The sequence below is a fragment of the Choloepus didactylus genome, chromosome 4 (assembly GCF_015220235.1).
Source record: "Choloepus didactylus isolate mChoDid1 chromosome 4, mChoDid1.pri, whole genome shotgun sequence".
Lineage (NCBI taxonomy): Eukaryota > Metazoa > Chordata > Mammalia > Pilosa > Megalonychidae > Choloepus > Choloepus didactylus.
In genome coordinates, this window is record NC_051310.1 from 141,226,456 (window position 1) to 141,248,119 (window position 21,664).

At 55.9% G+C, this 21,664-nt stretch overlaps 1 protein-coding gene across 1 annotated transcript; it reads right to left on the reverse strand.

Moving 5' to 3' along the window:
- Window positions 1-617: 617 nt before the first annotated feature.
- DISP2 (dispatched RND transporter family member 2) lies at window positions 618-19,855 on the reverse strand. Its single transcript, XM_037835106.1, is given in 12 exon segments — window positions 618-6,881; window positions 8,135-8,232; window positions 8,557-8,678; window positions 8,874-8,989; window positions 9,260-9,383; window positions 9,547-9,576; window positions 9,804-10,133; window positions 14,585-14,598; window positions 15,013-15,068; window positions 15,071-15,098; window positions 15,149-15,336; window positions 19,846-19,855. Coding segments are annotated over 12 exon segments (4,389 nt in total). The 3' UTR covers window positions 618-3,608.
- Between the last annotated feature and the right edge of the window lie 1,809 nt (window positions 19,856-21,664).

The following is a 21,664-nucleotide window of genomic DNA, read 5'->3' on the forward strand; positions in this document are numbered from 1 at the left end:
AAAGGCCGCATTAGCAAACCAGAACACCAGGTAAATCGTATTTTGAGATTTTGATGCATGGCATGGGGTACCAGAGAGCTTGCCATTGCCCATGTATATTATCAATGAATGAAATAAAGCCACCAGAGAAGAAAAGATCAGAAACTCACTGGATAAGGGGTAAAAGTTGTAAACCAAATTTATCTTCTTTCCTGATACCCCTCACCTACCTCCTCTTCTTGTTATGCATCAAGAAAAGAATGGAATGAGTAGAAGAGGGCTGGGGAGTTGGGCTTATAAATTTCTTGTGAAATGTCTCTTCTGGAGTCAGACTCAAGCTGGGATCTTGCCAGAGTACCACGGCATGGGATGTGCCTTGTGCTGATAAAATCTAAGATTTTGCCAGTCAAATCAATTTCTCTCTAACTCTGTCACCCTAAAATCCTCCAAGGGCCACAGACAAGGAGAGGATGGGTTTTCCCACAGTGACAAACTATACAAATTATATTTTTAAAATATACAACACACATATTCATACTCTGAGTGTGAGTTCAGGGTTCTGTGCAACAGTTAGAAGAAATGACCTCAAGTCCCACATAAGTGTTAATGTAGTTTTATTTTAAAGTGTCATGGAGGAGAGTAACCATTTCTTGAACTTTCCAGGACAAACACAGATGCTTTGACTGGTTTTCCTCTACCTCGCAGCATGCTTTTAAGTCTCCCCAACATGTGTCCAGGGCTATACACTCATTGTAATCACCCATAATAATAAATTGAACAGTCCGCTGAAACTCAAAGGAAATTGAAAATACTTTAAGTCCCACATTCCAAAATCAGGGCCAGAGTGGCCTGCTGGATTACGCACTGCTGTGAGTTGCCTGATATTGGTTTGGGCCACTCTAGGCGTAAGGTGAAATTTTAGATTACCGTTGGGTTCTTCTAGTCCCTTGGGCCCAGTGACAAAAACAAATCCAGTTGGTGCATCAGCTGTTCTGGCCCATCTGCCTTCTGGAGGGATTGTATGGCCATGGTCTGGTGGTCCATGAATGGAACCCAGAAATCTCCATGTAGGACCTTGGGGTATACCCAAACTCTGGTGCCCATTCCACCCACCCCTCCATACTCTAACATTCAGTGGCTGTTTTCAGGCACAGTTTTTGAAGCTCCTGTCCCAGATACCACTGTCATCCTTTGCAAGACACAAAAGAGGATGTGAGGGAGCAGGTTCTTTTTGTTCCTGGTACCTGCTACCCTCCCACAACACGGGGCTCTGGGGATGGAGGCCATGGAACCCAAAGGGCAGCCTTCAACCAGAGGCTGAATTCCACCTGGGCACAAAGAGAGACGAGGTCCCAGCAGAACCCGAGGGGGACACGCCTAAATTACGTCCTTGTCCCCTGCCTCTCCTTCCTGGTGTCAGGAAGCAGGATGGGTTGGAGTCACCTATCTTGCCAAGGTGCTGACACTTCCTGTCATTTCCTACATGCAGTCTTTTGTATCTTCCACAACTCCCATGTCTGACTTGGATTTCTGTTCTACTTCTCCTGGGCTACTTCGGTGGGAGAGAGGGGATAGGTCCTGAAGATAAAGGAAAAAAACAAAACAAAACAAAACCCAAACAAACCAACTTTGACTTGCTTCCAGCTCTACCGTAGACAGTCTGTTTGGCCCTGGAAAAGTTCCTTCCCCTCTCTGAGAGTCATTTGTAAAATAGCCTGCATTGTGGTTTTCACCCCATAGTCCATGGAGCCGAGGGTTCCCCAGAGCCCCCTGAGAGGCTGCCGTAGAAAGGGAGGCTGGGCTGGCTCTCTACTACCCCACCTGGTTTCCACCCGAGCAGCTGCTTTTTATCTGTTGTAAGTATTGTGTTTCCATAGCAGGGTTCTTTGAAGCAAGGGTCCTGAGGCTGCAAAGTTAGAAAACTGCTGGACTAGATGATCTTCCGGTCTGAGATACATGGTCTTCTGAAGTCCAGCTCAAGTTATTCCTCCTCCAGGAAGCCTTCCTGGCTACCTTGTCCGGCCTATTTGAGCTCCAGCAATACTGTATATCGGTGACCCATCCAACACATGTGTGTGTATGGGAGCTGTTTCCCCAGCTAGAAGGTGAACCCTTTGAAGGCAGGAGTTCAGGTTTCCTTTTGTGTCTCTGTTTCCTTTTAGTACCATAGGCAAAGTAGGCGTTCAGTAAATTTATTGATGCTACCAAGTGTTGTGAGCGCTCGTGGGGGATAAAATCCCATGAGGCTTTTTGCTTTGAGGAGGGGGAGCCAGCCTATGGCCTGCTGGGTGCTCCCCAAAGGGAAGCTGGGGATCCCAACTTGGGGAACAGTTTCAGTCTCACACACTCCCAAAAAGGGTAGGCCTGAGTTACTGCCTGACTTGAACTCTGCTCAACCTCCACTGCCCCTCTGTGCCTCTCTGGCAGGGGCTCTCCATACACCGTGGCCATGGGAGAGGCACGCTCTGACCCCTGAGGCCTGGCAATGCCACCATGCCCAGGGGCTGGTAGGTGTCTCAGCCAGATGCTGGAGGGAAGCCTTTGCACAGAGAAAAGGGGGAGGAAGTCTGGGGTTTGTTCAGAGTACAGCTCAGCTCCCTCTGGAGATAGAAGCCTACATGGGGGGAGTTTACAGTCAAAAGCTAGTTTCCCTGAGGCAGCTGTCTAGGAGGAGATCAGGAGGCATATTGGTGGAGTGATCACTGTACTGGGAGCCAGGAAAAACAGCTCTGCCACTTACTAGCTTTGTGACTTTGGGTAAACCACTTAACCTTACTCAGTTTCAATGGCTTTACCTGGAAATTGGGAGCCAAAAAACCTGGCTAAGTGCAGGCTTCCCCATAGTGAAGTAGTGAGATTCCAAGGAGAAAATGGGTGAACTAAATTAAAGGTGCTGGGATATAAAGGATTATTATTCTTTATTGATTATTGACAGGGGAGAGCACCAGAACCTGCTTCCAAAAAGGGACCATCCTGCAATTTTGGGATGCTCTGAGGTTGACCATACTTCCTTTTTCTCCTTCATTCCCAGCAGCCATCTCTACTTGGCCTTGAAAAATTTCTGGCCAGACTGGCATGTGTGAGGGGAGCAGGGGCGGTTTAGGATAGAGGCCCCAAGTCAATTCTGGCCCAGAGAAGCTCCCCCAAAGAGAGGGATGTGTCCTGATAAAGAGCCCATAAAAGGCTCCAAGGTTCCCGTGGGCTCTTCTGCTTGTGAGGTTCCCTGACAGCATCCCAGTGACTGGGATCCTTAGTCCCACTGAACCTCCTGCCACATGGGAAGGGGACCAGATCAGCCTTCCCTTGATCACTGGAGCTCCTCTGGCTTTCCCCTTCCAGAGGGTGGGCCCTGGTTGGCACTGTGGGTGCAGAAGGGCTCCCTGCAGGTCACATGGGGAGCTCAGTGTTCTCCTCCAAAGACCCTCCCCACTGAAACCTCCAGATATGGGGAGTGAGGGCAGCCCAGGCCAAGGCTGGGGCATATGAGACAGTTTTAAGTCCACAGCTGGAGGGTAAGACCTCTCCATGTTGATTCGGGGAAACACCTTCAGACTCCAACCTGGTGCTGCACCCCCCCTTCCCATCCCTGACAGGGCTCCACGCCCCAGCCCAGCCTCCTCAGGCCTCCCTCAGCTGCTGTAGCCCGAGGTGTGGGTGCTGGGCCTGCGCAGCCAAACGTCTGGCAGATCTGGCTGGCTGTTGGGCAGCACGACAGGGCTGCCATCCCCCGGCCCTGCTCCTGGACCCCCGCGGCCCTTCCAGGAGGAGCTGCTCTGGTGGGAGGTGGGCAGTGACGGGTCGTACACTGTCTCTCTCAGCGCAAGCCACAAGGTGTCCCGCTTCTCGTTCAGCTGGCCCCGCTCAGTTACTGGCTGCCCAGTTTCGTCCAGGGCCTCCGGGGAGGCAGTCACTGAATCGGGTACACGGGCACTGGGCTCAGAGGCGCTTAGGCAGGTTTCATCGGAGACGCTGAGCCCCTCCAGGGTGCTGGCTGAGGAGCAGAGGCAGTCAGGAGGCTCTGTGGTCTTGGGCTTGGGGGAGTGGGTTGAGGCTTCTGGTGAGGCCCGCGGGGGCTCAGCCTTCCGCCCTTGGGAGTCCTGCCTGACCCGGGGTTTAGGGCTAGTGCCAGGCTGCTTATAGGGTGAGGAGGTCTGCAGGGCCGGGCACTGGCTAAAGACTGCTTGGTGGTCCAGGAGCAGCTCCCTTGGGGAGGCAGGGGCCAGTGGGGGTCGGGAGCAGCAGGGGCCGTCGTGCAGCTGCAGATCCTCAGAGAGTACAGAGGGCCGGTGGGACAGTTTGCTGGTGGCTGTGCTGGTGTCAAAGCTGGGGCTCCGGCGCCGTGCCAGGGGCTGTAGCTCATACTGCTCTGAACAGGACCCAGGCGCCCCTCCCACTGGCCCTGGTCGTGGGCGGCCTGCCTTCTCCCCACTGGGCTCCCCAGTTCCAGCATCCCATGGCAGGTGGGCACAGGGCCAGAGGATCTGCCCACAGTTCTTCTCTGGCCCAAAGAAGCAGCACAGGGATTGGAAGAAGAAGCTGGCGAAGCCGCAGCTGACGCACTTGACCATCATGAGGACGATGCCCAGCTTGCGATAGAGCAGCACCGTGGCGGGCAGCATGAGCACACCAGCTGCAAAGAGGGCTGCAGCCCCCACTGCCGTGGCACAGCTGGTCTGGCGCAGCGAGAAGGCCACACGACTCAGGCGGTCAGGGTGTGGGCACAGGTGATAGGAGATGCAGTAGTTGACAGTGAAGTCTACGGAGAGGCCCACTGAGGCAGAGAGGAAGAGTGCCTCGGCAGTGTTGAGCTGCCACTCGAGCAGGACCAGGAGTCCCACGGTGAGCAGGACGGTGCCTGCCACAGTTGCCACAGAGAACAGGCTGAGCGGAACGTTCCAGGTGCCCAGCAGCAGTGTGGCAAAGGCCAGTGCCAGAGCCAGGCCCAGCACCATGGCAGGCTCGGTGCTCAGGCTGTGCTGCAGGCTGTACAGCTCCAGATGGCTGGTGAACCAGCCCCGGTGGAGGCCCGCAGGGGCGGTGCCCAGCTCCACTGCCAGCCAGCGGCTGACCTCAGAGTAGAAGTGGTGGGCCTGGCTGTAGTCTGAACTGTACTGGAAGTTGGTTTGGAACTGCAGGACCAGGGCGGCCAAGCTGCCATGGGCATCGAAGCGGGGCCCCAGGTCGCGGGTGCCATTGGAGCCTTGCTCCAGAGCCATCATCTTGAGGCAGTGCAGGAAGAACTGGGGGGCCCAGGGGAAGCCTGAGTGGCCACAGCAGAGACCAGACCCCAGACTGGCGCAGCGGGGGCTCTCCATCCAACGCTGGAGGGCCTCCACAAAGCACAGAGTGGGCCAGCCCTCTGGCTGGGCGCCAAAGAAGCTCTGATTCCGGGCCCGGTGGCAGAGCGCCAGCAGCCAGCGCTGGGCATTGGGGCTGCTGGCCGAGAAGGCAGGGTCGCGCACCACTGAGCTGTTACTGCGAGGGTCCAAGGGGTCGCCGGTGTCCACGGGTAGGACGCCCCACACCAAAACCACCGGCATGTGGCCGCCCTCGCCCTGAGGCAGCCGCTCGAACAGGAACTGCTGGCGGTACTCGGCGTCGAAGCGCTCGAAGGGGTGGCTGGGCCGGAAGACCTGGCCGCGGGGCGGCGGCAGGGTGGGCAGCCGTAGGCGGGGGCTGACGCCGGCGATGTAGGCGCCCCCTGCCGCCAGCGCCGCGAACCAGCAGATCCAGATGTAGCGGAACTTGATGACGCCGCAGGGCAGCAGGCGCTGGAAGAGCAGGTGCGAGGTGCCGGCGGCCGCCCTCCGCACGCCGCGGAGCCGTCGGTGCAGCGCCAGCGCCAGCCGCCTGGGTGCGCTGCCACCCCACGGGCCCTGCGCCCCGGGCGCACAGCCGCGGGCCAGGTAGCGCTCGTGGAGCACCGCGGACGAGGGCAGCCAGGCGAGCGTGAGCGCCAGGTGCGTCAGCACGGCCGTGCCCATGTAGAGGGCGAAGCAGCGCACTGCCGGGAGACGGCTCAGGTAGCTGGCGTAGAAGGCCACGCCCGTGGTGAGGCCTGAAACCAGTAGCAGGTAGCCGAAGTGGTGCATAGTGCGCCCCACGCGCTGTGCCAGCTCCCCAGAGGGCAGCTGGCTCTTGCTGAGGCGCCACAGGTCGAAGAAGATGAGCGTGTGGTTGGCGCAGACGCTGCTGAGCAGAACCAGGGCCGCCAGGTTGACGAAGGGGAAGTAGGCCATGCGGAAGGCTACTCGGTAGAGAAAGAAGGCTACAAGCAGGGAGCCCAGCACCCCCAGCAGCACCATGAGCGTGAGGAAGAGCGAGCGCAGGTAGAGGGCGATGCTAAGGAAGATGGCCGCCAGGGCCAGCACGGGATACACCGTGTCCTGGGCCAGGTAGTGCCTCAGCAGCTCTTGCTTGAGGCCCAGGTCCATGCCAGTGATGGAGGTGTAGTTGTCAGAAAGCCCCCAGGGGGCGACGAGGCGGTCCAGATAGATGCCCATCATGGAGGCACCCTTTGGGGTGGGAAGGAAGAGCAGACTGTACTTGAGGGAGGGCACCTGGTAGTCCGCAGTCTGGGGGCTCAGGAAGTCCCGGTCCAGCAGAAAGTGGAGGAGGTGGTAGACTGCACTGCTCCGGGAACACTTGGTGGGAACCTGGGCACAGCGCGGGGGCTTGTCCTTCCTGGTTCCCAGGCAGGAGGGCACCAGGATGCCATGGTGGTAGTAGAGGGCACAGGCCCGCAGCAGGGCCAGGGTGCGGGCAGCATCAGCCTGAGTAGTGTCCAGGCAGGAGGAACGATTGGAGAGCACGGCCACATAGTTGCCCAGGGACCAGCTGGGGCAGCACTCGTTGGCTGCTGTACGCTGGCACAAGGCCCCAAAGTGGATATGGGAGCGGATCTGTAGGGTGCATACGGCAGGAGAGAGCTCAGGGACAGCCCCAGAGCCCAGTCATGCTCGAGACCCTCTTGCCTCGTTTTCAGAAAGGTAGCTTGACAGTCCAGCGGAACTGGTTTGTCCCAGAGCTGCCTTTGGCTCCTGGCCAGATGCCAGCAGTTATGTCCTGACTCCATCAAAAAAGAATCTCAGGGCTGCTGCCTGAAAGGCCCTGCTCTAAGGGCCCCTGTAGGTCACACACCCTCCAACTCTGCACTGCCTGAGCCAGGAGTGGGAGGGGAGGTGACAGCCACAGATGGGACAGGGGGCCAGAGGCAAGCAGTGGGAGAGGTGGAAGCCAACAGATCCCAGGATCAGGGGCCCTACTTCTGTCCACTGAGCTGCTTAAACCATCTTAGGGCCAGGGTTGTTTCAGATCTTGGGCCTCTTTTTCTCTCCCAGTCTGTTGGTGATTTCACAACAGCTGGTGTAGTGTAGAGAGCACTGGCCTGGGAATCAGGGGCCCTGTTCTGCTACCAATTGGCTGTGTGGCCTTGAGCCTGAGATGATGGTGACAATAGTAACATTTGTTGAGACCTTACTATTGCCAGTCATGATGCTATATTTTTACAAGTTCTGCTTTGCTCAATAGTCATAACATCCCTATGAGCAAAGTACCATTATCATCCCCATTTTATATGTATGAAGACTGAGGCCCTGAGAGGTTAAGGAACCTGCCTGAAGTCACACAGCTAGGAAGTTCTAGAGCTGAATTCCAGCATCAGACTCCAGAGTACATGTTTTTAACATAAGTCTCTGGACACTTCAGATACCCTTGTGTAAAGTGAGGGGGTTGGGCTACTTAGTGGTTTTCACACTGCTTTTAGCAGCAAACCTTTCTTCACATGGTACTGTGTATGATTCTCCAGTTAGCCTGATTGGATTGGCACTTCTTGGGTTGGTGGGAGCTGGGGCTTGAAGCCCATGGTCTTAGCTCCCTGGGCTGGGGCTCCTCTTCAGGACCTTTTGAAATTCCCCAGGCTAACGACTGTCTGGTCTCTTCTTCTAGCACCTGTATTTTGACTCTTCCCCAAACAGCTCATTCTTCCTTTCCCACTGAACCTGCAGCCATTCAGCAGGGTTGGAATCATTTGCCAGGCAGGAGATGCTGTTTTCCAGTTCACCCTGGCAGGCCTGGCTCAGCTGTATTTCCTTGGGATCAGGTCTCTGGTGTCCCTGGTTCCCCCCAACCCCTGGCACCTCCCCAGCCAACTCACCCGGTCCTGCTCCATGTGGCACATGGAATGGATGGCATGCAGGTTCCACAGGCTGCCCGCCGAGGTGGACATGAACACCAGCTGTGCGTAGCTCTTCTCTGCAATACACCACCTGGAGCTCAGCCCTGCTTACCCAGGACCATATAAGGTCTAGACTCTCAAGAGCCAGGAGCCTGTGCCTGGTTGTCTGATCCTGGACCAGCATCCTTGCCCCTGGGCCCCACCCCCCACTTGGTTTGACCCTTCCTGGCTGGAGCATCTGAGACCTGCCTTGTCCTTCTAACCCCCTAACCCCCCTTCCTTGGCTTCAACATGGCCAGCCAGCACCTTCCCTTTCTGTCTGCCCAAGTTTATTCTCCTAGGCCCTCCTGTTCTAGTAGGTATGGTGGGGACTAGCCAGAAATGGCTAGACTGCAGCTTACCAGGGGGCCCACAGAAGAAGCTCTCCTGCCCTCTGTCCTCCCGGGACTCAACCATCCTCTGAGGCCGGACCATTCCTTCCTGGGCACTGCCCCAGGGTGCAGGGCTCAGAGTCGTGTGGGAGCTGAGGTAGAGAGAATATCTATGCCAGGGGCCATTGAAGGGTGGAGGGTACAGAGAAGGCCAGAGAGCACTCTCCCAAGGGGACCCTATCAGGCCCCTGTGACCTGCCTCTCTGGAGGTCTCCCAGTGGCCCCTCCCTGGGGACTTCATTCTCCCTCCCTCTCCTGCCCACAGTAAAAAGATGGAAACCTGCTACCTGTTCAGCTCAGAGTCTGAGGAAAGGGAAAGCAGCTTCTTGGGGCCTGTGAGGGCCTGCAGTGCTCTCCAGACCATTAGCTTGTGCCCAATGTCTGTGTCCCGAGGTTCAAAGCCCTGCATGGAGAGGGGCAGAGAATGGGTAGGCAGGCAGGGAGAGAGTTCTCCATCCGAGTCCTTCTCAGTCCTCCCCATTGGTTCCCAGGGGCAGGGAGGGCCTGCCTGCCTGGATTGTTGGATATGAGTACTCCAGCTTCCAAACTCTCTCTGGAGGTTGAGAGCCCACCATTGCCATGCCACGCTCAGCCGGGCCACTCCAGCTTTCTGCCCTGGATTGAGCTGGGGTGGTCAGATCTGGGTCCCACTCACCCACCCCTGTCCTCTCACCAGCAAGGGCTTGGAGAAGTCGGGCAGCTGGCTCCCCAGCAGTCCAGCCAGGGTGCAGAGGAGGATGACAGCCAGACACAGCAGCAGCACAGCCACCGGCCACTCAGCAATCAGCTGGGAATAGCTGGGGAAGAGGGAGGGAACCCACGTGAATTGGTGTTGAGTGTGGAAGCAGGGGGCTGCCAAGAAGGAATGGTAGAGCCGAGAACACTGCTAAACTCCAGAGTGGGACTGCCTCTGACAGCAACTTGGTCACCCCAAGGGACCCAGGGAAGGCCCAGGCCTACCTCTTTGGCATCCGGAAGGCCTGTTCCTGCCTGTGGGAGGGAAGAAGAGACATGTGTTTGAGTCCTCTGTGGGCAGGGTGGAGGTGGCTTTCCCACTCCCAGGCTCCAAACCTTACTTCTTATTCCGTCTGGGCCGCCTCCACCACCAGAGGAGGCTGCCCCCTAATGAAGGAGATCAGAACCATGAGGGTCTGTCTGCTTTTGAACCCTGTCCCACCTTCCAGGGGCAGCTGGCAGGCTGCTGGACCCCTCCTTACCTGACGCTGACCACATGGTGCTGCGCAGGCCGTGGCTTCCAGGCCCCATCGCGCTGTGAGGGGGCTGGGGAAGGGCTGAGGCTGGAGCCGTGGGAGCACAGAGCGGCCCGGTCCCCAAGTCCTGGCAGGGAACTGCCCCCCCGGTATTCCTGTGGTGCTTGGGGATAGGTGAAGTGGGCAGGGGCCAAGGGGCTGGACAGCCCCACAGGCTGGAGGGTGCCAGTTGCTGGTGGGGGTCCCAAAGAGCTGGAAGGGTCCTCAAGGGGGCAGCTGTGGAGGGAGCAGCTTCTCTCCGGGCTGGCTGCAGGGGCCACAGCCTTGGTCTGGGACCTGTGGAGAGAGGAGGCGGAGAAAACTAGGGAAGGGGATGCTGTTAGGCCATCCCAAGGTTAGGAGGGATTGGCCCCTTCTGCCCCAGGAAGCCCCAACAAGGAAACATGGGCTCAGGATCGTTCTATTAGTTGTCCTTGGGGAGGAGCAAGGTGGGTGGGAGCTCAGGGTCTACATCCCCAGCCTACTTCTTGGAGTCCCTTCTCTCATTCACTCATCCATCCACGCACTGAAAAAACATTATTGGCAGCCTGCTATCTGAAAGTGTTTTCACATATGTCATCTATTCAGTCCTTTACAAAAACCCTACAAGTGAAGTGTTTTCCTCATTTTCTAGATTTGAAACTGAAACCCAGAGAGGGTGACTTGACTGGCGAGAGGAAGGACTGGAACTTGAACCCAGTTCTTCTGACTTGTTGTCCTCTGCTCTTTCTGCTACCATCATCTGTTCAGTCTCTTGTCAGGCATTCCTTGAGTCCCTGCTGCACTCTTGTTGCCACCTTAGGGCCTTTGCACTTTCTCTTTCTTCTGCCTGAAATGCTCCTCCCCTAGATAAAGGCATGACTCACACTCTTTCTTTATCTGGATCTCTGGTTCATTGATTTCTTCTTCAAAAAAGCCTTCCCTGACCACCCTCTCTAAAATAGTCACCCACCAACTTCACCATCCCCTCACACTGCTTTATGTTTCTGCCACTGGACATTATCTTATAGGGCTGTCGTGTTTACTGCCTGTCTCTCATATGGAATATGAGCTCCAGGAGAGCAGGAACCTGGTCCATTTGTTCATCGCTGTTTCACCCGTGCCTTGAACAGTGCCTTGCACACAGAGGGTGCCCAGGGAATGTTTGTTGAATGAATACTGAGTGCCGGCCAGGCTGCTGGTGGTGGTGCGGGGATGAATAAGACCCAGTCCTTGCCCACTAGGCACTCACAGTAGATGGGAGATGTGCACAGGCCAACCTGTTGAGTACTGTGAGAAGGGGAATCACAGAGGGCTGAGAAGCCCTGAGGGAGCCCAGAGGGGCACCCAATTTTGATGGGGGTGTGGATAGTCAGGGAAAGGTTTGCAGAGGTGACTGCCATCCCTCCACCAACCCTGTCACAGGCTAGGCATGGGGTAGGAGGTTTGCTTTGTAAGGGCGTGCTCAGTAGGGGGAGGGGTTGGGACCCCTGAGGAACTTGCTAGGGAGTAGTCAGCAGTATCTGCCTCTCCCAGAATTCCTCAGGAAGGCAGCACACTGTGCATGGACCCAGCTCCATCCCAGCCTCATTCCTTTGGTGGTAGTGGCAGTGGAGGCGTGAGGGTTGGCTGCCACCTCAGTGGCAGGATACCCAGCCAGAATGCCAGACCCAGGACAGAAGACAGCTACAAAACAGAGTGCCTGGGGGACCCTGGGAGGTGCCCAGACGGATTCAGGACTAGGCTACCTTGAGTGAGGCCTGTCGCCTAACCCCCTAGACCCCCTCCCCACCAACCTCGCCTGTTTCACCCAGCCAGCCTGAGCTTGCACAGCTCATGGGAGACCCAGATCTCCACCAAGCCAGCCTTGGTTTCCAGTCCTGCCTGCTGCCCTGCTGGAGGGGCTGTGGGCCCTTGTCCCAGCCGTGGTAGCAGGTGGACATTGCCCACGGAGGTCAGGTTCTGCTCAGAGACCAAATAGAGGAACTGGGAAGAAGAGGCAAGCCCTTCCTCTTCCTCCCAGGAAGATGTACAGCTAGCATAGAAGTCTGGGAGGGAATGCCCTTCATTCTGAGGGTAAAATAGAGGAGCAGTGAGGTGGGCTTCTGGCTCCACCACTCTTTAGCTCTGAGGCCTTGGCAAGACACATAATTCTTGCAGCATTGGCATCTTTGTCTGTGAAGAGAGGGTAAGATGATAATGCCTGCCTCTCAGAGTTGGTATGGGAATTAAATGATACATGTGTGATGCCTGGCACAGAGCCTGGCATGTGGGAAACACTTTTGCATTCCTTCCCCTTCCCACACTCAGTGCTGCAGGGAGCGTGTACTTTGAGAAGTATATTTGTATTTGCAATTTGACCTCTTTAGGTACCTCGGATAATATATCTCCATTTTAGGACTTCTGACACCTTGAGAATCTCACTACATATATAATTATAAATACTTACATTTTTTGTAACCAAAGCTGCATTGACATTTGATCTCATGATTTAAATTACTGATACTTATTTTTTACTAACTCCACGTTTTGAGAAATAGGAATCTGACCAAAGTTTTTGTAAAGCAAGGCCTTAGAAGACTCTGTAATTTTAACGACATATGCAGCCTGTGTCCTGGTTGATAAAAGACCCTACAGACCAATCCCTATGGACCAAAGACAAGCTGAATAAATGGCCTGGGATTATGCATATAAGTGTAGATATCTACTTCAAGATATTCTTTTTCCCTGCAGGTCTTTTTTGAGCAACTGTCATGTACTGGCCACTGTGCTTGGTCTGGATTGGGACCTGAAGGCATAGAGACCTATGTTCTCTCTCTTTGGAACAGGACCTGCCTTCCTGGGCAGCTGGGGTGGAGGTGAAGGGTCTGTTCCAGCTGCCCTGGGCTTGTCCTAGGGGCCAGGACCCTACTTGGGGTGTCAGTTCCTTTGATTTAAGAGAAATCGCACTCCAGGAAGTTGGAGGAGAAGGGGAGCACTCCCCTTAACCAGTCTGCCAGGCATGCTGAGCCCACCTCTACTTTAGCTGGCTCCTTCTCAAGGGGGATTCCAGCCTGGGGTCTCCCCAGCTACAGCTCCTTCCCTTCAACCCTTTTATCCCTCTCCAGGAACCAAGGATCAGTTGCCCCCAGATCTCACCCTTCCTCACTGTGCCTGCCTTTGTCAGTGTGGCAGAGTTTGAACCCCCCCACATTCAGCCTGTAATAGAGTTGAGCCTTTGTCTCAACCCTCCCAAATGAGGAGAGCAAACTACACTCTTCTTGGAATAAAAGCTTTCTCCTGCCTGGGGTATCTCTGTCCTCAGAAGACCCAGTAATAATATAAGTTAAGCCCCTAGGCCTCATCTCGCAAGGGGTCTTTCATTCTCACCCTCTCAGTTCCATGGCCCTGGCTGGGATGTAGAACAGCCTGGGCTGCCTGGGGCTGCTGTCCTGGAAGCCAAGTGACTGGAGCAGGCAGGTGGGGGGTAGAAAGTGGTGGTGCAGGCCACCCTCAAGAGGCCAGTGTCATGGCGTCAGGGCCTGCCTGACAGGGCCCCAGACACAGAGCCCCCCACTCAGACCTGTAAGGCTGAGTGCATGTGCGTTAACTATGTGCCCAGGCCCACAGAAACACAGCCACGTGGACATCCAGGTGAGCCTGCCATGTGAGCAGGACAGGTGGTGGAACAGCTTGCACCATTAAGGAAAAAAACAAAATAATTTCAAAACATAGCAAATTAACTATTTCAAAATTCTCTGTGGTCAATGCATTTGTAAAGTAAAAAGGACTGTGTGTATGTGCACCGTCTTGTTCAGAACCATTCCTGGAACATGCTACTTAGCTCAGGAACATATTTGTGTTTCTTGACTTGTATTGAATTGAGTCCCTATGCCTGATTAGTGTGTAAGGTCTCTGGGGAAGTGCAGAGAGAGGCCAGAGGTCTCAAGGAGCGGCTGGAAGAGAACAAGTGGTTCCTGTGCCCAGGAATGAGCCCCATGTGCAGGGGAAGTGAGCACATCAGGTGGAGCTGACCCTTGGCAGAAAAGCCCAGGCAGCAAATGACTTTCCAGTCCCTTCTAGGGATGCTCCTGGTCCCAGGACCGTGCCCTGTCAGGCCATTGTCCCAGGCAACCTCCTGGACCACAGAGTACACTCACCCTGCGTCTCACCCCCTTGAAGAAGGCTCTGTGCTTCTCAGATTGAAAAGCGGCTAGATCTATCCAGGCTCATGTGTTAACAATAGAGGGAAGAAAACATTTCTTCCCACTTGTGGGGCCTTCTCTTGCCTCTGAGGTGTATTTTAACTGGGACAGTCTGTCATTAATGTAGCCATCACTTTTTGCCCCCCAAGGATGTCTTTTGTTTCAGTCCAGGCAGGGGAGAGAGGCAGTGCTATGTCAGGGGAGGGATTCTGGGAGTGGCAAAGCCAAGCAGGGCACAGAAATTGCACCATTTTGTTACCTGGTCGGGCTGTTCCCTCACACGAATGGTGGAGGAAGGGTGAGGAGAGGCCCCACACCTGGGCCCTCAGTAGGAAGGTGTCCCTCCTGCCCCAACAGCCTGGGGGCTCCTTCAGGGGCAGCACAACCGTTGGCCTGAACCTCAGAGCCTGCCCACGCTAGCAGCTCAAGCGAGTGCTGGTGGCTGCCACACGCAGGGGCTCAAACCCACATGTGTACAGCCGGGGGCAGGCAGGCGACTGACAGTGATGGACAGAGACAGTTCCTGATGTGGCGGCCCAGCATCTGCCCTCTTCAAACACCCGCCTTTGCGAGCCTGTCGTCCACGACACACACGCACCCTTGGGTACACTGACACGCTGGAACCCGGACTGAGGTCCCTGCGGGCTTGGGGCTTCCTGAGATCGCTGGGGCAGGGCCCAGAGAGAGGGGCTGGGCGAGGGACTTGGGAGGTCGCAGCGCTGGAGGACCCCAGGGCCTAAGAGAGAAGATAGGAGCAGTGGGTGGGGCAGGTCCCTCCGGGCGATGGGGGTGTCCATTAGGGACTGTCAGGAAGCGGGGAAATTAACTCAGCAGAATGAGGGCGTGGCAGAGGGACTCGGAGCGAGGAGACCCGGGAGGAGCTCTGGGAGGGGCTGAGGAATGAATGGGGGGAGACATATGGGGCGGCTAATGGGATACCTGGGCGGGGCGGGGTGCGGGGAAGGGTTTGCGAGCTGGGGCGGCGGAGCGGTCCGCCCTACCTTTCAGGGAGCTGCCGTTGGGGCCAAGGGCTCCCCCTCGGTCCGCTGTTCCTCTTCTGGACCCGGCCTGGCGCCGGACCGCTGCCCCGCCTGCTGCTCTACCACCGTCCATGCCCGTGGCGGCGCCGCTGTCCGGGCGCGGTGGTGCTGAAGCGGCGGTGGCAGGCTCCATGCGCATGCGCCAGTTCCAGGCGGGCCCGTGGTGGGCAGGGCCGAGGAGGAGCCCGGCTGCTGGGTGCGGCGCCGAGGGCGGGGACCTAGGCTCCCTGCCGCGCCGCAGCCCTGCGTCGGACTCCGCCTGAAGAGCCCCGGGTCTGATGTTGTGGTCCAGAGCTGCTGTAGGAATCCGGCCATCTGGCTAGGTCCTCCACCGGCCCTTCCGGGGGCTTCGGTCTTCCCGTGAGGAACCAGGGAGCGTGGTTTCGCAGAGCCGGAAAAACAGACCCTTCCAGGGGTCAAGAGCGAGCAGCTCAGTGCCCGCGCTTCACAGCTCAGGACTCCGAGAAGTCGAGAGGCCGGGCGACTTTGGGTCCACGTTTCTCTCGGCTCATCAGCGCGCCTCCCTCTCCTCCTCGCTGAGGCTGAGCACCTGCTCAGGCTAGGGCTTTCTTCACGTTCGTCTGGACCCGGTCCTGGGTCTGCGCCCCTCAGACTCGGAGCCCTGACTCCAAGTCGCGAAGTATGGGGGGAGTGGGGAAAGGGAAGGGAGACACTTAGAGTATCCCCAGCTCCTTTTCTTAAGGTCACCCCTATCCCCCATATCAGTCTGGGAGGTAGCCAATAACCACTCACCCACAGCACTGGCTGCCTCCCCTATCAGGGAGGGAAAGGCTGTGAAGTTTGAGGGAGGGGAGGCTGGTGTGGGTGATGAGCTGTGGGCAAGCCTGGCTAGAATCCTGGCTGGGGAGAGAGGATCCCAGGTGTGGGATTTGGATAGGCAGAAATAGTTTCAGAGCAAGCAGGCTGAAAGAGTGGGCCTGGGGAGAGTCGGAACCCAGGAGTATTTAGAATGTTGGTAACTCTTAAGATGTGTGCAAACGCCAGTCTATGTGAGGCACAGTGGGGATGGGAGTGAGAGAATCTAGAGGTGTAGAAGTGGTGAGTCAGCCGTGAATAGCTTATAGGCTGACTGGAGAGATAGGAGCCCAGCCCATAAGTTGGTACCTACTGGGCAGAGTGTGGTCAGGCCCATGTGATGGTTGATATAAACTGCAGAGAAGTGGGCAGTGAGCAAAGAGGGAGGACCTCTCTCTTCCGAATGAGACTTAGGGAAGGCTTCATGGCGATGATGGAGCTTCAGCTGGCTTGGAAGGGTAGGCTTTGAAAATATGGATGTAGGGGGAGAGGGAATGCATTTCTGGTTGAACTGGGGAGGAACAGTGGAAAGAAAGTTAAGGAAGCTGGAAAGTTCTATGCATATTCAGGGAATGGTGAGAAATCCATCTGGACAATAAGGAGTTACTGAAGGCTTCTGATCTGTAGACTGAGGCATGTGAGATGGATCTTGGAAGGTCCACCAGGCTAGGGTGTACAGGATGGGGTACAGCTGAAGAGGCCAGACTTTGATGGGTGGGGGCAGAAGTGAAAAGGAAAGGAGAGTGGCCTTATACAACCATGCTCAGTGGGCACCAGTGAGCCAAACTTCTGAGAAGGCTAGCTGGGTGCCTCATTTTCACAGCTAGAGAACCCAGAGACCACATGGTCCCCTGAGTGCCAGGCTGGATGTGAAGGAAGATAGACTCTGAGCATTAGAGCATGGCCTCCAGGAGGCTGTTTATTAGAAAGAGAAGATTCAGGCTCATGCCTGGTCAGTGTGGCTGGCCCCTGATACTCCCTATCTTGTGTCCTGTTTCTTTCTTCTGCCTTCTCAGTGATGGGGACAAAGGAGCTGCCCATAGAGCCTTGGGGGGTGGTTCCCCCCAGAACAGTGCCCGGGGCCATGCCCTTTCCCATGGCAGTGCCCTGTGGAAAACCAAATGAACAATGTCAGTCAGAGGTCTGTGCCATCTTACCCAAGATCAACTCCCATCCTCTCCGGGACTGGAGAGAACTCAGGACTCTTGGGCATCAGCAGAGGGTCATGGTGAGGGCTGGGTGGCAAGCACAGCACATGACTACTGCTCCTAGCCCTGGGCCTCTGGCTTTCATGAAGCCAAAGCTCTGAGCAGACAAAAGGGGAGGAACATAGATTTGCTGATTCCCAATTCCTTGAGCTGAGATATGTCTCCTACCCCCTGGCCCTTGGTTTATTTTATCTAAGAGGCAAAATGATCTCATCTCCCTTCCCTCACTCAGGGACCCTTGAAGAATGATTAGAGATTTTGCCATGCTAGGGACTGCAGGCAGACTGTACTTAGAAATAAGAAGAGGCTGTGGGGGGCTTATAGAGGCAGGGCAGGGAGGCAGAAGGTGGGGGGTGGGGTGAGGTGGGGGAAGCAGGAGGTGAGGAGGGGAAGGAGGAGGGGACAGCTGAAGGGTGGGAGGAGACTGAGGGTAGGAGGTGGTAAGGTGAGTACGGGTGTGTTCTCCATACAGGTAGTACTGTACCTACAGGCAGTGCCTGTGTGTATGTAAAGGGGTGTGTGCTGCTTTTACATACAAATAGCCATCTATATCTGCGTATGTGTGAGTGGGTGGATATGTAAACATGCCTGCTGTGTGCATATATCTATGCATACGGGGTGCATGTGCATGGTTGGGAGTGTGTGAATGGGAGTGTGTGTGAGCCCATGCCTGTCCCTGAGGAGACGCCAGACATAAGAAACCAGGAGGAACAAAAAGTGAAGTCAAGGCTTTCCTGACTCAGCCTGAAGAGGCTGGAAATAGTGTGGTTTAACCTTCTATCTTGCCTGTAACCACTCCTGAGGCATTGAGGTCAGAGGATTTTCTTTGCCTCTCCCACAGGCCCACATGGGAGGAGAGAGAAACCACCTTGCTTCTGGTGCTAGGGGACTAGGACATGGAGGCCTGGGGCCCTGGGGGAAAAGGGTGGGGCTGTGTCTTCACCGGAGGGGTTGGATAACTCCTCAGTCTGCTTCTGTTCTCCTAAGCCTGATAAAGGCTTGGCACTGGTGGGGAAGAGGCAGGCCTGACGGCTGCAGAGCTGGGGGCCTTCCTGTGACCATTTTCTAGCAGCCCCTGCCCCATAGGGGCTCAGCAGTGCCTGGAAACAGCCATTTCCCACCTGCCTGCCTCTTCTTCTATGTTGCTCTTCCTGGGGGTGGGAGGTGGGTGGGTGGGGTTGGGGGTGCTGCACTGAGAACAGTCCCAGGCCTAGAAGCTTGGTCTGCTGGTGGTAGCCCATGGGAGGAAGTAGGGTGGAAGGTGGGCAGCCTCTCTTCTCTGGCAGAAGTAGGCCCAGAGGCCCCATAGGGCCATAGGGGTTTGGGAGTCAGCCAGCCAGCTAGGCTGGGGGGGGGACAGCCAGGAAATCAGAGAAACATGGAACAGGCGGGGAAGCAGCAGGAGAGAGGATGGGCTGCTGGGGCAGGGAGGGGGTGTGGAGAAAAGGGAGAGACAGATGGGAAAACAGAAGAGAGAACGCCAAGGAGAGGGCTGCAGCAGGCAGGGGGGTGGATAAGGCCCCACCCTGTGTTACCTAAGGCTGAGCCTGTTTCCTTCTCCTCCTTTGGGGGGAGTGGTGGCTGCTCCCTGAGGCACTAGGAAGGAGGCCAGAGGCCTGGAGGTCATGGAAGTTGGGGGGAGAAGTGGGGAGAGGGCTGGGGAACTTTCCTACCTTTGGACCTGTGGGAGAGGAAGGGAAAAAAAGCAGCACCTTTGATCCGCTGGTTCTGCAGCAAGAAAACTGTCCTCTCCCTGGTGCTGATTTTGTGCCCGCATCCCCACCCCCACCCCCAACAAGGCTCCTCAGACTTGGTCACTTGCCTGACACTCATTCACCCAACAGCAGCTATATACTGAAGGCCAAAACAAAGTTCAGTTGCACATCCCTGTGTGCCCAGGTGCTGGCCGAACCCGCCCCCACCCCCGAGGTGGGATGGGGTCAGTTAGGAGGTGTGGGCTGTTGTCCCCACTCTGTCTGCCCTCCAACTGGGCCCAACGCCCTGACACTGAGTGAGGCACTTTACAGTGGCAAACCCTGATTTTTCTGTCTCCGCCTGCAGGCAGGCCCTCCTCATGCCCCATTTATCTCAGCCCAATCTCTGCTCAGCCCCTCTGAGCTATTTTTTGACCCCTACTTGTGACCTTTTGGCCTTTGCTCATGCTTTCCTGCCACGTGGAAATCCCTCTTGCTCAGTTCCCCGTGGCCATCCTGCAGGAAATCCACTTAGGTTGGGCCATCCTGCCTGCCCAGCTCCGGGCCCAGTGGACTCTTTCTGTAATAGGCTCTTTGCTTGGTGGGAATCATCTGCTTGATGAGATTTCTATTTCTTGCAGGCCAGCATGGTCTTTTGTTCCTTTTGAGGGGACCCAGTGGTGCAGCTGCCAAGAGCTGGACTCTGGGCTCCAGACCCAGCCATACCTCCATGGCCTTACTGTGAGCTCAACCCACTAATTTCCCTGGGCCTCCCAGGTGCAGTGGGACAAGCACCTGCCTCTTTTACTCCTGAGGTTGAGGATCTAGTGAGGTGACGGATGTGTGGGCATGCTTCTTAAACTGTAAAGTGTTCTTCAAAAATAAGGGCCTGTTTATCTTTTGGAAGCCTGCCACCATCACACACACACACGCACACACACACACATGCACACACCTTCTTTCACACACACACACACACACACACTGGTTGGTGTGTAGTAGATGTGGCAGCCTGGTTGCCCCTGCCTTCACCACCTCCTTCCTTCTCCAGGTCTTTCATGCCGCAGCCTCCCAGCCATGGTGCTTACCTGACTCCATCTCTACCAGGCAAGAGCAAGGAGTGATATAAAGAACACCTGACGTTTACCAGGTAAAGTTTAGTTTACTATAATCTAAATCTAACTTCCTTCCTCCTTCTCTCCCAGGGAAGCCCAGGCACCACCTCTTCAAGGGATGAAAGGGATAAAACTGCTCCCTCTGGCAGGAATCTGTACAATCAGTAGGTCCCAGGCATGGGCATTGGATGGATACAGCAGGTTCAACCCTCACGGAATGTAAAGGGAGACGCTGGAGAGCACCGTGCACCAGCCCCTGAACACCACACTCTCACACTTGACACTCAGATCCACTCCCAGACGCACAAGCACGTGTTAATTCAATTCCATTTGGGTTCGTTTCAGTCACGGGACTTACTCATGTTGTTTGCCTGTCACGTGCCGGGTTATCGTGTCCCTATCCCTCCAGCCAGAGTAAACACCGGGCAGAGGGGTGGGAGAGGGAGGCATGGAGAGATCAGTGTTCCCAGGGGCAGGAAGGGCACAGAGGGTTGGTGGAAAGGGCCACTGGGGGGCTCAGGGGAGCCTTTGACCTTTGCCCTCGTGGCACATGTTAATGGCAAGCAGTCCAGGGCCCTGGCTGCCTCGTCCTCACTCCTCCCACCAGGCTTGAATCTGAGCCACTTGGTTATCTGTCAATAAGTCAAGCTGTCATCGGATGGGGCTGCTGAGGTGCCCGGGTGCCAAGGCTGGCTTCACCTTGCTTGGGACTGGTGTTCAGGTCACAACTGACAACCCTAGAATGGACCCAGTGCAAACAAAGGACATTTGTTTGTTTCTGACCCACAAATCAGAATATAGAATGTGACCTCACGGCTCTCTGGAACTCATATGTTTGCTGAACACACAAGCATAAATGGTCACACACACACACACAAAGCCCTAATTCAATAGTCCCAGCGCCGTGTAAGACATTCCCCTGCAGCACCTCCAGAGCCGCCCCTTTCCATTGCCTTCTACTTGTGCCACAGATGTTCAGCTGAGGGCAGCCTCTGAGTTGTACCCATAGTCCCTCCTGCCCCTTGCCCCTCCCCTAGTGAGTGAGGGGATGGGAAGACACCCAAGGGCCTGGGCTTGGGAGAGGGAACAGTAAAGAAAAACCTATGGCCAGTCAGGATCTGGGTTGGAAGAAGGAGAAAAGAGGTGACAGGCCTCAGGCAGGGAGGGGTTCTTGGCTCAGGCCTAGAAGTGAGAGCTTCCCCCCGCCCCCTTCCCAACTTCAGGCCAAGGTATGTGAGGGACAGGAGGTGGCTGCTTTGGAAGGGACGCAAAGCAATCCCATCAACACTCAGCTCAGCCCCTCTGCCAGTGTATGGCAGAGGCTGTAAATTCAATTATAAGTTGAGAGCAGAGGTGCAGAGGCCCAGCACAGGATGGGGGCAGGACAGGTGGGCAGGCAGAGACCCAGACACACAGTGCGTTCTTGAGAGAGACCAGTGCACATGGATACACAACATCCATCTAAAGACATGCAAAGGCATAGATCCCAGGTCACTATGCATACACAATTACAGAGAGGCACAAAGCCCCCAGCATGAGCACAACCACACAGACACAAATGCCCTCTCACAGAGACCCTCCTGCCTCCTGCCCATAGCAAGCAGAGCCAGACCCTTACCTGAGAGTGCAGAACAATGGGCAAGAGGAAGTCTGAGGCTCTGTCTGTCCTCAGGTGTATTTGTATAGTGTAGGGAGGGGCCGAGATGGGTCAGGTGCACTGGGAGGATCATGGGCAGAGGGTGTGGGGGGATGGTGAGAGATGGGCTAATTCTTAGCCGGGCAAAGAACAGCT